General features: G+C 34.2%; 2 protein-coding genes and 1 non-coding gene across 3 annotated transcripts; 2 read left to right on the top strand and 1 right to left on the bottom strand.

Annotated features, from left to right (window-relative positions):
• Positions 1-6542: 6542 nt before the first annotated feature.
• On the top strand, positions 6543-6616 carry TRNAN-GUU (transfer RNA asparagine (anticodon GUU)). Its single transcript has one exon. It is a non-coding gene; the product is annotated as a tRNA-Asn (tRNA).
• Positions 6617-6914: 298 nt separating this feature from the next.
• On the top strand, positions 6915-8448 carry LOC7470571 (photosynthetic NDH subunit of subcomplex B 3, chloroplastic). Its single transcript, XM_002299689.3, has 6 exons — positions 6915-7180; positions 7302-7412; positions 7517-7573; positions 7852-7914; positions 8109-8171; positions 8274-8448. Exons 1-6 carry the CDS (start codon positions 6983-6985, stop codon positions 8367-8369), a joined length of 588 nt encoding a protein of 195 aa, XP_002299725.1. The 5' UTR covers positions 6915-6982; the 3' UTR covers positions 8370-8448.
• A 703-nt stretch (positions 8449-9151) lies between these two features.
• LOC7470570 (aquaporin TIP2-1) lies at positions 9152-10765 on the bottom strand. The gene is made up of 3 exons (XM_002298197.4): positions 10528-10765; positions 9940-10190; positions 9152-9726 (listed from the first exon to the last, which is right to left on the bottom strand). Exons 1-3 carry the CDS (start codon positions 10652-10654, stop codon positions 9361-9363), a joined length of 744 nt encoding a protein of 247 aa, XP_002298233.1. The 5' UTR covers positions 10655-10765; the 3' UTR covers positions 9152-9360.
• Between the last annotated feature and the right edge of the window lie 6868 nt (positions 10766-17633).

Here is a 17633-nt window from a genome sequence, read left to right as displayed (position 1 = left end):
GAAGACGGTTGCAGCTAGTTCTTCTAGCAGCGAGGAGGACGTATCCTTAGGTGCTGATCACGGCGAGGAATCTACGCCAACTTGTGATGCTGCCTCTTCTAGCGCGGTTTCACAGCGCAGAAGTGGTGTGCCTTCACAGCGGGGTCAATTCACCCGCAAGTATCAGGCACAATGGAAGGATGACCTCTCAATGTAAGTTTGTTTAGGTTTTAGTTTTTTTTTATATATACTTATAACATAATTTATGAACAACTAATTAATATTACTACTTTTATTTAATTTCAGGTTCACAAACATTGAGGCTGCAAGGACTATAACATTGGCGTTTAAATCGTCGATGGAGATTCCATTGTTTCAATGTAGCCAGGTTTCCAGACATCCTGAGTGGAAACCTAATATCGATGCATGGTTTAAGTGATTTCAGGTCGGTGTTAATTTTTAATTTCCAGCTTATTTTTAATAAATGATTTTTATAATTTTATATCTTGTACTATTTTTATTTTTTATGAATTATTTATATACACAGAACAAATTTGAGTGGGATAGGGCGGACAACAATGTTGTGAGGAGGGTATGGGAGAATCACGCGGCAACTAAGTAACATCGAAAATAATATTTATTTTTGTTTTATAATTTTATGTTTTAAATTCTAATTTGTTACTATGGAAGTATGTTGCGTGATTTTTGGTATGACACCAAAAAAAAATCAAAAAGACATGCGAGGGATAACGGTCTTGAAGGATGGAATGAGGTGGCGGTTTGACAGCAATTCAAACCGCCATTCATCTCGGGGGAAATATGGACGACATATATTGAGCACGTGACCTCAGAGCGGTTCTCACGGCGCTCACAGTCCGGCGCCGACAACCGGAACCGGCAAATTCATGGTTCGGTGACCACGCACACTGGCGGATCTGTCCCATTCAGCGCACATGCAAAGCGGATGGTAAGATTAATTTTAATGAAATAAATCGTTAATTAATTTGTCGTTCCTTATAATATATTTAACTTTCAACCTATTTTTTCCTTACAGGCTGCGTCTCTTGGACGTGAACCTAGTCCAATGGAGCTGTTTGTAGAGACGCATGTGCGGAGTCAAGACCGCCAAAAGAGGATGCAGCAGTTCGTGGACAACCGTGCTCAGCACTTCGTGGTATGTTCGTTCATTCATTTTATTTTATAAGTTATTATTTTCTTGAATTGCATCTTGAATTGCATTTGATGATTTTTTTACCAACGGAATTTTCAGGAGACCTATAATAGCCGGTTGAGGGAGATATGGGGACAATCCGTCGACCCATCCAGATTTCGATCCAGATTTGTGGATGGAGGCGGGATCGTCTGGTGGACCCGATAAAAATCGGGTCTACAGGCTCTCCAACACTACGGCTGAAAACTTGCGTTCGGCTCGTAGTGTCTCAACTGTTGGAAGCTCTCCATCAGTATCGAACACCCAGTCTGAGGAGTTCATTGCGTTGAAACAACAATATCAACAACTCTCGACGAATTATGATGAGCTCCGTCAAATAGTCATGGAGATGAGATCAAAGATGGGTGACGATACTTGTGCAGCTTCTTTTTGGTCGTATGGTCCCGGGACCAACCAGCCTCCTCCTCCTCCTCCTCCTCCCCCTCTAGCTCCGCCGCTATTCTAGTTTAATTTTGTTTTTTAAACATATTAAATTTGTAATGAATATTATTTAACATTACTTTTATATTTTTAATGTTTAATCCATTTTTATTTGTTTATTAAGGTTTTTTACTGTTAATAAATTATTTTTTTATATATTTTAAATACATACCGACGGATATACCGACGGATAATATCCGTCGGTATTTCACAGAGAGTTGCCAAACAATTACCAGCCATGCCATAATTACCGACGGAATCTATCTGTCAGTGATTAAATACAGACGGATTTACCGACGGATAATATCCGTCGGTATTTCACAGAGGGTTAATTACCAGCCATGCCATAATTACCGACGGATATTCCGTAGGTAATCACCGTTGAAATTTCAGACGGATTTATTCCGTCGGTAATGTTCCCGCGGGAAACTTTTTTTTGGCGCACGTGTATCCGTCTGTAAGACCGTCGGTATTCCGTCGGTGGATGTTTTTTTTATTTGCGACAGACTTAGCGATGAAAATAGGAGTTATCGACGATTGGTATATCGACGGACGTGTTCCGTCGGTGAGGCCGTCGGGAATTATTTCACCGACGGATTTCATTCCTGTTATCGACGTAATTAGTCCGTCGGTAAAACTGTTTAATGGTGTAGTGGTGGCAATTGATTTTCACTATTAATATAACTTCTCTTTATGATACCATTATATGTTAGAACCCTTTCACAAATTAAAATTTTTGTGTTGTACTAGCCTGAGTATCAACTCATTAACTTGGTTATTTCACTCTCTCTATTTTTTTTTCTATAGGGATGAGTTTGTTGCAGGGGACGAGGAGAAGGTCAAATGATACAACAAAGAATTGATTTTAGTGGAGTTATAAAGTGGAAAAATGTTGTGAAAAAAACTGCAACAATTAGTGAGAAATATTGCAATATGAGAGAAACTAGAAAGAACACAAGATTTAACGTGGCTCAGCAATGTGTCTATATCCATAGAAGCGATGAGCTTTTTGTAAACCCCGGTTGAAAATTAGGCATAAAAGCAATCTAAGTGCTTATAGAATAGATTTATCAGAAGTATCAAATAAGCATTAGAACAAATCTGTGAGGGCGGTAAACCCAAAGCAGACAATATCTGGTAGGTTGAGTCGGACTATGACATTTGATATTAGTGCCGGCCTCACTGGCTGTCCAGTTGCGACGAGGTCGTCGGGCTCCTTAAGGGGGGTGGATTATAATATCTCACATCGATGGGTGAGAATATAGTAGCTGGCCTTATTAGTAGTGCTGGTTGCTAACTTGTCAGACGTGTTTTGGGACCATGCGTGGTCACCAAGAATAAATCCGTGAGGGTAGTAAGGCCCAAAACAGATAATATCTAGCAGGTTATGCCGGGCTATGACATTTGGTATCGGAGCCAGCCTCACTGGCTGTCCGGTTAAGCTGACGGAGTCGTCAGGCTCCTTAAGAGGGGTGGATTGTAATATCTCACATCGGCGGGTGAGGATATGGTAGCTGGCCTTATTAGTAGTATTGATTGCTAACTTGTCAGATGCGTTTTGGGGCCATGCGTGATCACCAAGAACAAATCCGTGAGGGCGGTAAGGCCCAAAGCGGACAATATCTGGCAGGTTGTGCCAGACTGTGACACTTTTATTTTCATTATGTTGAAAGAAGGTTACATGATATGTATTTATAGTAGACCTTAAACCACTCAAGGAATTTTAGTCGCCTAAAGAATCTTAATCGTCCAAAGAGTATCAATTTTTTTTCCATAATACTCATTTACCGTATTACGAGGGCATTTCCCCTGCACCTCCCAACCCATTCCTGGCAACAAAACAGAAAATAAATCCTAAAAAGGTAGATGATGTCGTTATGCTCTGCTTCACTTAGTACGCTCCACTCCAACATCTGTCTATAAGCCATAAACTATAACAATCTCTATCTTGGAGAATATCCACCTCTTAGGAGAAAAAGTAAGGAAAACTTCACCTGGAATAATAGGTTGGGACATCTTTTATCTAGCATTTGAAGACATTAATTAAGTTCAAGCAATGCTTGAACTTAATTGTGGTAACAGGCTTTGTCAACATGTCTGTTGCATTCTCAAAGGTGTGAGCTTTCTCAAGCAACGGTTCACTAGAAGAAACCAATTCTTAATCTTGTGAAATCTCACATCTATGTGCTTGGTCCTTACATGAAACACCTGGTTCTTTGCCAAGTAAATGACACTATGACTATCACAATGCAACTGAAATCCATCTTGCTAAATACCTAGCTTTTTGACCAAGCCTGTAAGCCACAAGGTTTCCTTAGCAGCCTCAACCACTGCCATATATTTTGACTCGATAATAGATAGTGCAACTAAAGACTGAAACATAGACTTCCAACAAATAGGTGTTTTTACAAGAGTAAATACATAACATGTGGTAGACCTCTTATCATTCTTAGAAACAAAATAGAAAATAAATCTCAAAGAGACATATATCATCGCTCCGCTTCACTTGATACATTCCACTCCGACGTTTGTCTATGAGCCATAAACTATAACAAAAAAGGACTGACTTGATCATGCTTCGACATTGAGGTATTTGGAGAAGATGATACGGTTCAGCCTATAGTTCAACCTTGGGCTACTCATGATGGGGATTCGATTGGGAGTTTGGGTTTAAGGGGAAGACCATTCAACCAAATAAGGGTTTTTCCTTGGGTTTTAGCTTGTATTCCATTTAGCCATGTTGGGTTTTCACCTTAGGATGTATTCGGCCAGATTGAGTTAATTGGTGTTGATAGATTCAACCCAATTATGAAGGAGTGGTTTCAGCTAGATCTGATTTGGATCTTGTGGATGTGTATAAGCTTGAGCTACATGGGTTCCAAAAGTGGCTAGGATTAATTAGGGTGTTGGAGTCCTTTTTCTACAAGGATTTGTCAAAAAGCTTAGCTAAGTTTTGGTTCATGATGGGTGGTTACAAGCTGAATTGGAGAGGGATTATTGTATATCCATACTGGATAAGGATTCCATACCAATATGGAAACCAAGGGGCGACAACATGTAGGAGTAAATTTTCTCATTTATTTGTCCATTACAAGCAAGGATTCCTTTCCTTACAAGGAGAACAAAAGATGACCGTATTTTGAGAACTTTCCTTGTTGTTTTCTTTCCTTTCTCTTGTAGAATTTCCCTACTTCAAAGGGAGATTGTGGAAGGCTTTAAAAAGAGAAGAATTCGACAACTTTCTTCCATATTTTTTAGAGCATGAATTCGACCAACAAATGGAAAAAGATCAAGCATTTAAGGCAACATATTTCAAGCATGGAAAGAGGTCTAAAAGGGGTAATAAACACATATTATTCCTACACAAGTCAGATACATAAGGAAATTAATCAAGCCAAGAACGGTTTTGGGGCTGATTGTTTCCTTGTATTATTCTAAATATTTTACTTAGTTTTATGTTGTTTTAAGTATTATTTGAACCATAATATTTCAGTTTAGATTCTTAAGTTCAGTTAGGTTTATTTTGGCCCAAATTAATTGTTTTACTTCTGTTTTAGGCATTAGGCTTGTGTTAGCTGAAAGCCTAATAGTTTGCAACACAATATAAGTTCATTAGAGTTAATTATCTTAAGACTATATATTGTTTTCCTTGCTGCAAATTTTGGTAACCTTCAAATTGATAATATTATTTTGTTTTGCTTGAAGCAAACATGTTCTTTGCTGTGGAAAAAACAAACAAACTGACTTATCAAGGTATACTGATCGTGTGGCGTCAATTTGCAAATTCTAATACCTCTGGTTTTTAGTTGTAGGTTAACTCTAGGTCAAAGTTCTCAAACTTGATTTTCAGCTTTCTTAGGGAAGTATCATCTTCGTTGGGGGTTGCTTGATCACATGATCAAGAGGCCTGTATCAGTTGGTATAAGAGTTAGGCTTCGGAATCAGGTTATATCCCTTATTTCTTGAGTTTTCATTTCTGTGTTTTTCTTAGTGTCAATTTCGTCATCGTCCTTGCATCTTTGTTTTGGTCAAAATCCTAAGGTCAGTTTTAGTCATATTTATTTTTTTTTCTGCGTGATTTCATGTTTATTTTCATTATTATTTTTCTTTTTAAAGTAAAAAAAAAAGAATTACACACAACATACATCAGTTGGGTTAAATCTGCTCTGAATTATTTTTGTTCCTTTAACTAAATATATTTTATGTTCTTATTATATGTATTTCTTTTGTTTCAAGATACTAACCAAATATTAATTTAGAATTTAGATATAAAAAAAGTTTGTGCCTAAACTAAGACGATAGTTGTAGTAAATTATATATTATTCATATTAAATAGATTAAAGGGAAAACTGAAGTGAAAAACACAATTAAAGTAATAAATAAAGAAATTATCAATTTTAAACTTCTTATTAATACTTTGTAAAATATTATCAACTACAATAATGGTTAAATATATTTTATTTTTCAAATTATTGAAGAAGAAGAAAAAAGGCAATTAGAAAATAAATAATAAAATTAAAATTTTTGTAAAGATAAAAAATAACAGGAGAAATTGATGATAATCTCACTAGGATGCAGAAAAACCACACCTTCTAATAGGCTTAAGGAATGTATAAAATAGAAGTACGTGATTTTAGTAATATTAGAATTCTTTTAGTGCATAGATGGTTTTTTGTTTTTTGTTTTACCCCATTAAACTATTAAAGAGGTGGATTTAGTTTTCAGCTGGTACAAATTTTTTTCGTAAAAAAAAAATAAAAATAAATGGTTCGATCTGCTTGCTATATAAAAAACCGCTCCATGTGACCGACTATTGTCAAATCGGTCCAACTTCCAACCCGATCACCCAAAACCGCAATTTGGTTTATTATATAATTATAAATTACACATGCTTCAAGGCGGAGATCAACTAGCTGGAGTAGCTCAGTTGGTTAGAGCGTGTGGCTGTTAACCACAAGGTCGAAGGTTCAAGCCCTTCCTCTAGCGCTTTCATGCCCCCCCTCTCTTTTTTTTCTGAAGCCTATCTAAATTGGTATTTGATAAAAATTGTTTTTTATTTTAAAATATTTTTTTATTTTTTAAAATTTATTTTTAACGTTAATTTATCAAAATAATTAAAAAAATAAAAAGATTAATTTAATACTAAAAAAAATCAATATTTTTTTTAAAAAACATAATTAAACCGTAATAGAACTTGAAATCGAAAACCAGCATCAAACAAAGATGGGCTTGATATTGGCCTATGATCAAACTTTTGTCTCCAATCATATTGGAAGATAAGATAAATAAGAACCACCACACAACATCTGCTAAAACCCCTTCCCTTCCAATCCTGAAACATCAACAGGAAGCATGGGCAGTCTCCAACTTAACTCCTATGGTTTAGCCCCTTTCCAAGTTCCCACCAACAAAAGCCTTAAACCCTCAAGACATACAATTAGTTTTAGCCCCTCTAGACTTAAAATCCGCGCCGTCAGCACTGTCCCAGAGAGTTCATCCGAGGCCAAGGAGCCAGAAGAACCACCTTGTGTCCATCTTGCATTTGTTCATGTAAGAAGAACGCATGCTTTACTAATATTAATCTTCGCAACTTAATATGCAAATCTTTGTGTACTGTTCATGGTGTTTACTGTTAACTTCAATGTGGCATATACTTTTGTCGTCGTTGCAGTCTGTGTTGCTCCCAGATGGAACCCCCGATGTGCATTTTCGCAATGCTCCTGGGGGCCAGAAACTTAGGGATATAATGATGGACACAAATATTGAGCTGTATGGACCATATGTAAGTCTATTACATTCTTCTTCACTCTCTTAGGTATACATGATCCATATCAGATGCGGTGCTTTTCAATGTCCTGATGTGATTTTCCCATATCAATTTTCCAGTCTCGAGCCTTGCTAAATTGTGGGGGAGGAGGTACCTGCGCAACATGCATGGTGGAGGTATATATCACTGATAGAGCATTTTCTTGAGGGATTAGTTAATCAAAATTGACTTCAATTTTATATGTTTTTAGCTCTTTTCTCTCTCTTCTAATTTCCCCTTCTTTCACATCAAGTTAAAGCATTTTTTGTGAATCAACGAGGTCTATGGAGCATCCTTGATTCAAATGTCAGGATCAAAGAACAAAAGCAATAGCTTATTGCTAGACTAGGCTTAAGAGGAAACTCCCCACCCCCCCTGGCTAACAATCTTTTCTTAACTCCTTGGCTGTTCTTAGGTTATAGAGGGGAAAGAGCTACTGAGTCCTCGTACGGACAATGAGAAGGAGAAACTCAAGAAGGTATGCTAATTCTGTATAGCAGTAATGCTTTCAGGGACTGAATTATCATTTTGTTTGAATATTTATGAAATAGCTGCACATGAATGCTTAAGATATATGCAAATGGGTCTTGAGATTACGTGCTGTGATTGTGATTGGAAATTGGAATGATGCTTAAAAAATCCCTGACTTCTATGCCTATGTGTTATTTGTAGAAACCGAAAAATTGGAGGCTTGCTTGTCAAACCACAGTTGGTAATCCAGATTCTAGAGGACTGGTTTGTGAAATTTCCTGGCAGTCTTCATGAGTAAATATTTACTTTGAATCGAGTTTTTTTCATTTTTTTCTGATTATTTTATTCCCTACTCAATCTATGCAGGTTGTCATCCAACAATTGCCAGAATGGAAAGCTCATGAATGGAATTATGAAAAACTATTGTTTTCTGAAATGTTGTCGGAAATTCAATCTGATTAAAGGAAAGGAAAACCTCAATTTAGTATTCTAACTATCTATTTATCTTCAATATAGTCCCCAAACAAAATATCTCTCTCAATTGAGTCCCTCGTGTATTAGAATCTCTCAATCCAGTCCCCTTGTCAAAAATCATAACAATTCTTACTCATCCAGAACTTGATCGGTTTATAGGATGCACAGAGATGGGTAAGATTAGGAATGCAAGTCCATAAAAACTGCAAAAGCACAAGCCAGCTTGCACAAGAACATGAGAAGACTCTTAAAAGTTGCAAAGTTGCTGCAAAGATGAATCCAAAACAAAAGGCATACAGCTGGTCATAATACGATAATTAGGATATGTATGTTTTTTTATTTGAGAAATATATTTTTTAAAATTTAAACACAAATATAAGTATTTAAGAAGATTCTTAAAAGTTGCAAGGTTGTTGGGAAGAAGAATCCAAAACAAAAGGCAAACATCATGTTATAATAAGAAAATTCGGGAATATATATTTTTGTGTTTTAAAAATATTTTTTTAAAAAAATTAAACACAAACCAACTTATACAAGTATCTAAGAAGATTCTTAAAAGTTGCAAGGTTGCTGTAAAGATAATCCAAAACAAAAGGCAAATAACTGGTCATAATAAAATAATTCAAGGATGTATATTTTTATGTTTTAAAAATATTTTTTAAAAAATTTATTTAAATGTGATGATGTTAAAATTAAATTTTTTTAAATATTTTTTTAATATATTTTTAAATAAAAAATATTTTAAAAAATAATTACTAGTACGTAATCTATTTACCTCCAAAAGAGACTTGGCCGAATGGAGGCTGCACACTCCATTCATTTTCATAAAAGCAAATGGTTTTTTGACAACAAAGCTTTACAACAAGATAGACTTGATGAAATTGTTTAAAGAGAGAGAGAGAGAGCAAAGAAAAGAAAGAAGAGCATAATCTGCTACCCCTTTCTTTATTACAAAGACAAATGTGGCCAAGTGAAGTTATTAGAAGTCTCCGGACAAAGGAGTATGATCAGTGATGAACACGTTTCCATAGATAAGTCCAGCAATCCCACCACCAACAAGAGGCCCAGCCCAGTAGATCCAGTTGTCATGGAAATCACCACTAGCCACAGCTGGGCCAAATGATCGGGCTGGGTTCATGGATCCACCAGAGAATGGGCCTGCAGCCAAGATGTTGGCACCCACAATGAAACCGATGGCTATGGGAGCTATGGTGCCGAGGGATCCCTTCTTGGGGTCAGCAGCAGTTGCATAGACAGTGTAAACCAAGGCAAATGTGATGATGATCTCCATGACGACTCCTTCAATGGCTCCTACTCCAGCTGCAACACTGTGGATGGGGACTGCCTGTTGAAACCAGGTAATCATATAGAGAGTCAAGCTTAAGGGAAAATTAATAAATAAATCACATTTCTCATGAAAACATACTTCTTACCATAAAAGAAGAAGAGTTTAGAAGAAAAAAAATGCATGGAGATTTTCATATATGTATTAGGAGGTCGTCCCAGTAGAGTGATTCAATATATAATAAGATGCAAAATATATATCGATCTTAATTACCAAGCCTCCAGTGGCAACTTTGAGAAGGTAGCATGCAACAATGGAGCCCAGGAGCTGGGCAATCCAGTAGAAGATGCCAGTGAGGATGGTGATTTGGCCACCAAGAGCCAAGCCAAAAGTGACAGCAGGGTTAACATGGCCACCGGAGATGTTGGCACCTACAGAAACTGCAACGAAGAGAGCAAATCCATGGCAAACCGCAATGGCTACTAGCCCAGCAGGATCAAGAGCTGCATCACCTGTCAGCTTATCTGCAAGAGTAATTAACATCCTTATAGTTAGTATTTGATTACTGTTATAACTTACAGGCAGCACTGCGTTATCAATATTCCTTGCGTGGCTATATATTGACATATATCATGATGCCTGTTAATGCTAGCTAGCACTATATATTTAATCAAGAGGATATTCTTCAAGCTCAAGTAACATAAGCTACTGAATCTAGAACTCAAGCTTTTACAAGTTATGATCATAAGATATATGTTTTTGTGCTGTGGTTCGATAATATATATATCCATGCTAAGAGAAGCAAAAGGGAAAGCTATGGCTGTGAGCAAGGATCGAGGGTGTGGAAAAGAGAATACTAACTGTAAGCCATGGCTGAACCAACACCAGCAAAAACAAAGAGCAAAGTTGAGATGAATTCAGCAAGATAGGCCTTAAAAGACCCTAAACTGAAAGAATCATCAAAGCGACCAAAGGCAATTCCAGCCATCTTTGAAAGAATAGCTAAAGGGGAGCTCTGGAAAATGGGAGAAGAACCAATTAAGAAGACAAGGATATATAGGGCATGCAGTTAGTTCAATATATTTCAGATTGCACAAATGCCCTTTTCAGGACACCATATTTATATACACTTAAAAGTATGAGTATAATAATATAATTATTGAAGTTAAATAAATTGGTCGCAAGCTGCATCACCATTATTATTATTATTATTATTATTATTATTATCCATCCATATCCAATGACGTTTTTTCTTGCTGTCCTGGCCGTCTTTAACCCACTTTATTTCCTAAATAGAAATGTCTGGATGCACATCAATGATTCTTCCACGTCACCAACCTTCATGATAGAGAGAGAGGGGGGGGGGGGGGAAGTGGGTGATGGGGTCCATGCGTGAGAGGAACAGTGATAAACAAAAGGAGGTGATAAGGGCTTGACTAGCTTATGGCCACACACTGCACCGACCATCTATATATTTGAAACAAAATGGGATAGAAGTTCGGGGATTAGCATCACCCAACCAGGATATTCTATAATACCGACGGATTATTTTGCTAGTGTTTAAACACTGAATTTATTAGAAAAAAATTTACGGATAGAATCACGAATGATGACAGGTCGTCCAAAAATATATTGTAGGTGATTTCTATTCCGTCGGTAATATTATTATTGATAGATTTACAAATAAAAAAAATACGTTAAACAAAAAAGTTTTACCGGCATCATTCTGTCGGTAATTCTATTAGTGAGTATGGGATATTAATAACAGAATAAACAGTTGGTAATTCCATCGGTGATCGAATTAATATTAGCGATGGGATTAACACTACATGATATATTCCAATTCTATGAAAAAGATAGAAATTCAATATATTTTTTTATTATTAATTTTAAAAAATATCAATAAATAAAATTTATTTAGTGAATAGAAGCAGGAGAAGAAAAAGGAAGAGACAGATCTTCATCGGGACTAGATGGGCGACAAGGTAAACAACATATACATGTGAGGTTTGACATCAACTTCTCGTATAATTGTCTAAGTTGGACCGTTTCAATATTAAGAACGATATTTATTACTTATATAAAATATTGAAGACAACATGTATTAATTAATAATGTGAAATAAACAAATTATTAGTACCTAACTAATTAGCTATCATTAGTTTAACTCAAATTTATTCAATCTATTTTAATAATACACCCAAATCATTATCAATTTTATCCAAAAATTCAAATTCCTCCAAATTTATCAAAATCTTCGACTTAACAAAAAATTAATAAAATATGAAACATATCTATTAAAAAACTCATTATTTATTTCATTATAAAACTCTTAAGTCACAAAATCAAACTCAATTTCATCAAATAACAAACAAATATAATTTTTCAAAATCTCAAACAAACCCTAACATGTACAAATCATACATTTATACAACATATCTCTATAGAAAAAAGTTATAAAACAAGTAAACACACAAACAAACTACATATACTACATAAAAATGCAAAAAAAAAAATATATATTTTAAAAACAGGTTATAACAAAAAATGGATAGTTTTGTTTACTTGATATGACGAATCTTAAAAAAAAATTAAACCAGAATAAGGATACTGACAGACTGATTGTTGAGGGTGGCTGCATTTGTGATGATGTAAAAATAAGAGGGTGTTGCGTGTTATTTTCTGTAGAATAAAAAGAAAGAAGAAAAGGAAAAAATTAAAGAGGGGGAGATAGGGGTTGTCTATTAAGTTATAACTTAAATATTACTTACAAATTCACCGACAAGTATTAGTGACGGATATATTTTCTCGGTAATTTTGTTTGTAATAATGACACATTATTTTTTTTATTTCTTCATTTCAAATTTTAATTTATTTAGTAGTTACTGATATAAATTTTCTGTCGGTAAATACTGAAGAAAATTATAAAATAATATTCTGTCAATAAATATTGGTGTAATTTAGTGATGGTATTGGTATTATTTCCATCAATACACTTCCATCTATATTTGCTAAATTTCCTAGTAGTGCAACATAATTGTTTTTAGCTTTTAACTAGAGTGAGAGGAGAGGTTGCCGGCAAAGTGCATGGGAAGGAATCTCTAAGACTGTCCCACCAAAAAGAGAACGGTGTCTTGTTTGTCTTCTCGTTATTATCTTTTTATTTTTGACATGTAATGGGTACCTTTTCCCTTTCTGCCTTTTTTTCACCTCTTGGAAAAAAGTGGTTTCTGATCATATCCTCCGGGTGATTCTTTTGTCCCGTGGAGGTGGGACCTGTGGCCGTGAACAGGCGGAGGACTGTCCATCGATCAGTGCCAACCCAACATTTCTCATAGCTGAAATCGGCCATGCATGCACCACATCGCAATTGATGGTGATCCAAATCAATCATCGTTGATCACAGGCAATGCATTGCAGCATCACATGCTGTGTCTCAAATTATCATTAAAGCAGGCAATTGCCCCATGAAAATTGAGAATGATTTAAGACTTTCACCTCCCCCTTTTCATTCTAAAATCTCAAGGAACACCTCTCCTCAAAATGACTAGTTCATAGGTTGTCATGGGGCAGGTAATTGCACAGTACTGATCTCATCATAGAATGTTAAGCATGATGCCATCCACCTTCTACTAGGAACATTATCTTTATGCATATCCTACAGATCGATATATGGGGCCAAGGCAAACAAAATATTAAACATTGAACTGTTTAGAGCTTGAAAAGCCTTGTAAATCAACTTGCTGAAGTTCGAAATTGTGCAGGATGAGCATTTCAGGATTGGACTTTGAAGCAGAGGATGCTGGGGTTAAGCAGGCTATGATTCAAAAGAGATATACCTCTATCCTTGCCTGTATATGCTACTGCATACTATGTGCGTATTTGGTGCTGCCGCTGCGGTTATAGAAAAACACTGTTTATAAGTGTTTGGTTAGACATTAATTATATTTTTATTGTTGTGGGTTCCACCCGAAAATGAGGTTGGATCTCAATTTCTGAAAAACAATTTTCATTTGTTTTTTAAGGGCGTGTTCTCCTCTCTCCTTCACTGACAGTGCAAAGAGAGAAGGAAGAAGAGCAAAAACAGAGGAAAAATAGAAGGACCGTCGTCCATCGGCCAAGCAGCTCCCTCAATTCACCACCGGTCTTCGTCGTTTCGACCGCCAGCCAGACATCACCGCGACGCTGGGTAGCCTGCTCTTCCCTTTCTCCTTCTCCTTCTTCTTTTCTTCTGCTGCATTTAACAGTAGAGAGCGTCTCCACTGTTCATGGGCCGGACCGGGTCCGACCTAAACCTAAATACATTGGACCGGGTCCGACCCAGTAAAATAAAATAAAAATCCAAAAATATTTCTCAGATATTGTGTTTTATTCGATAAATTAGTGTTTAATATTATTCAATGGCACTACGTAATTACATTAGAAGGAGATCACATGATGACGTGACATTTGCAGAATTTGATCGCAATTCCAATTTTGGTCTTGATGATATTTTACCTAATGTTGTTGCACGCTCAGGAAGCCATGTAAATTGTAGTCCTTGTCGGATGGATTTCGTACGTGATGGAATCGCAAATAGTTTAATGGAACAATAAAAAATACTTTATATAAAGTATTGTTTAATTCATGATGTAATAGCAGTAGTTAAATCTATAATATTTCAATTAAAAACCATCAAATTAATGTCTTTTTTAGTTATTTTGTAACCTCAATTTGAAAAGCATTCTTAACCATATATATTAAACTATTTTTTGTTCAACCTCAATTTCAACCACAGTTTTAACCAAACATATATTTTACCAAACCAACATCAAATAAAAAGCATTTTTTTATAAAAATAATTTTTTTCAAACCACAACTATAAAAGTTAACACAATACCAAATATACCAATGTGTTAAATCTATGGCAAGAAGCTAGTTAACCACATGCATCTATACTTTTTTTTGCGTTATCTTAATCACATACAGCTATACTTCTTCTTTGTACCTTTTCTCTACTTTCTTTATGTCACAAAAAATTATAGAATTAAATTATAAATCAGTCATTTTAGTTTTGAAAAGTTAATTAAACAGTTTTTTAATTTTAGGAATTTCCTTGATTAGTGTTAATCAAGCTTAATTTAGTAGTATTTTATTTTTAAAAAGTATTATTTCTCATCAATATTGTCATATTTTTTACTTTAAAAAATGTTTTCTATCCTATCTATATCTTTATTAACCTTCTCTATTTTTTAAAAATATTAAAATAAATTAGAAAATAACTTATTTATGAATGAAAATGATTAGTTATAAATGTATTTGAAAACATGTAAATCAAATATATATATATATATATATATATATATATATATATATATATATATATATATATAAAGTCTAACCAATTATTTATTTTAATTACTTCATTAAAATTGAATACACGCTATATAAAGCATCCCACTCATTTAATTAATATGTTTTAGTTAATTTATACTTGAATAAAAAAATTAAAGCTAAAAGAAACTAGGTGTTTGGGCTTGGGTGGCCCAGCGTGCCTAGCTCGTTATAAGAAAAGGTCATGCGTGCAGGGCTATGATAAAAAATTGGGTAGGGGAATACAATTGGTTTTGTGATTCAAAGTGGTTTGTCACAAATAAAGGGAATTGAATATCAAATTGATCTTATACCTAGAGCTATGATTCCTAACCAACCAGCCTACCAAAATAATCCCGAGAAGACAAAAGAACTTCAAAGGCAAGTAGAAGAGTTGATGTCAAAGGGATACATACGAGAGAGCATGAGTTCATACGTTATTCTATTATTACTTGTGCCTAAAAAGAATGGAACTTGGAGGACTTGAGTTGATTATCGTGTTATCAATAACATAATAATAAAATATAAACATCATATCCCTAAGCTTGATAATATGTTAGATGAATTGTATGTGTTTTGTGTATTATTGAAAATTTATTTGAAAAATGGATATCATCATATTAAGATAAAAGAAGGTGATGAATGGAAAATGTGTTTAAGACTAAGTATGGTTTGTATGAATGTTTAGTCATCATGATTTTTGAATTTATCAATGCACATAGTACTTTTATGAGATTGATAAATCATATGTTGCGTGCATTCATAAGCAAATTCATAGTTGTATATTTTGATGATATTCACATCTATAACAAGAGTTTAAATGAGCATGGTGAACATTTATGTAATGTACTTGATGTGTTGTGTAAAGAATTATTGTATGCTAATTTTAAAAAGTGTACCTTTTGCATGGAGAAAATTATATTTCTTGATTGTGTTAAATTCATAGTTGTGTATTTTAATGATATTCTGATCTATAGCAAGAGTTTAAATGAGCATGTTGAATATTTACGCAATGTACTTGATGTGTTGCATAAGAATCATCGTATGCTAATTTAAAGAAGTGTACATTTTGCATAGAGAAAATTATGTTTATTAGTTACATTGTTAGTGAACATTGTATTGAGATGAATGAGGAGAATGTTAAAGCTATTTAAGAATGACTTACACTTAAATCGGTCACCAAGGTAAAAAGCTTTCATGGTTTGACTAGTTTCTATAGGCGTTTTGCCAAAGATTTTAATACTCTAGCAACACCTTTAACTAAGATTGTTAAAAAGTCATTTGGTTTTAAATGGAGAATTGAACAAGATAATGCATTTAACTTGTTGAAAGAAAAACTTTGTTCAACACCTTTATTAGCTTTACCTGACTTATAAAAGCTTTTGAAATTGAATGTGATGTCTTAGTAATAGATATTGAAGTAGTTTTAATACAGGATAAATGACCTATTGCCTATTTTAATGAAAAACTCGATGATGCAGCCTTGGACAACCCTACTTATGATAAGAAGCTTCACCCTTTGATAAGAATTTTGGAGACATGATAACATTACTTATGGCCAAAAGAACTTATGATTCAATCAGATCATGGATCATTGAAGCATTTGAAAGGACAAAGTAAATTGAATTGATGACATGCCAAATGGGTAGAATTCATTGAAACATTCTCATATATGATCAAATATAAGCAAGGTAAGGAAAATATAGTGGTTGATGCGCTATCATGAAGACATGTTTTTCTATTTACTTTGAATGCTAAACTGTTAGGATTTGAGTATGTGAAAGAATTGTATGTGAATAATAGCGATTTTGCTAATGTTTTTCATGCATATACAAATTCGTTTTTGGAAAGTTCTATAAACTTGATGAATACTTATTTAAAGAAAATAGACTTTACATGCCTAACAATTCTAGGCGTGGAGTGTTTGTATGTAAAGCTTATAGGGGTGGTTTAATGAGGAATTTTGATGTCACTAAGACTTTGGATGCATTACAAAACACTTTTATTGGTCTAAAATGAAAAGGGATATACAAAGAATATGTGATAAATATATTATATGTAGAAAAGTTAAGTCTAAGGTTTTATTGCATTGCTTGTATACTTCTTTGCTTGTACCAAGAAACCTTAGGTGAATATTTCTATGAACTTTATTTTAGGTTTACTTAGGTTGAATAAAGGTAAAGACTTTATCTTTATGATTGTTGATAGATTTTCTAAAATGAAACATGTCATAGTATATTATAAAATTAATGATATAACTAACATATCATATTTCTTTTTTAGGGAGATAATACAACTTCATGGATTTTCTAAGAACATAATTTCAAATCATGATGTTAAGCTTGTTTACTACTTTTAAAAGATTTTGTGGAGAAAATTAATAACTAAATTGTTATTTCTAACTATTTCTCATCCACAAACACATGAGCAAACATAAATACTAAATAGAACTATAACTATACTTTTACATTATATCATTTAAAAGAATCTTAAAAATTTAAAAGATTTTGTCATTTATTAGTGTGCATTCTACCATTTGAAATTGTTTATTACTTTAACCTATTAACTTCATTAGATTTTATTCTTTTATTTATTCATGAAAAGATTAGTCCAAA

This window comes from Populus trichocarpa, chromosome 1 (assembly GCF_000002775.5).
Source record: "Populus trichocarpa isolate Nisqually-1 chromosome 1, P.trichocarpa_v4.1, whole genome shotgun sequence".
In the NCBI taxonomy this organism is placed as follows: Eukaryota; Viridiplantae; Streptophyta; class Magnoliopsida; order Malpighiales; family Salicaceae; genus Populus; species Populus trichocarpa.
The sequence above is the reverse complement of the archived record's forward strand: the minus strand, read 5'-3'. Positions and strand labels throughout refer to the sequence as shown.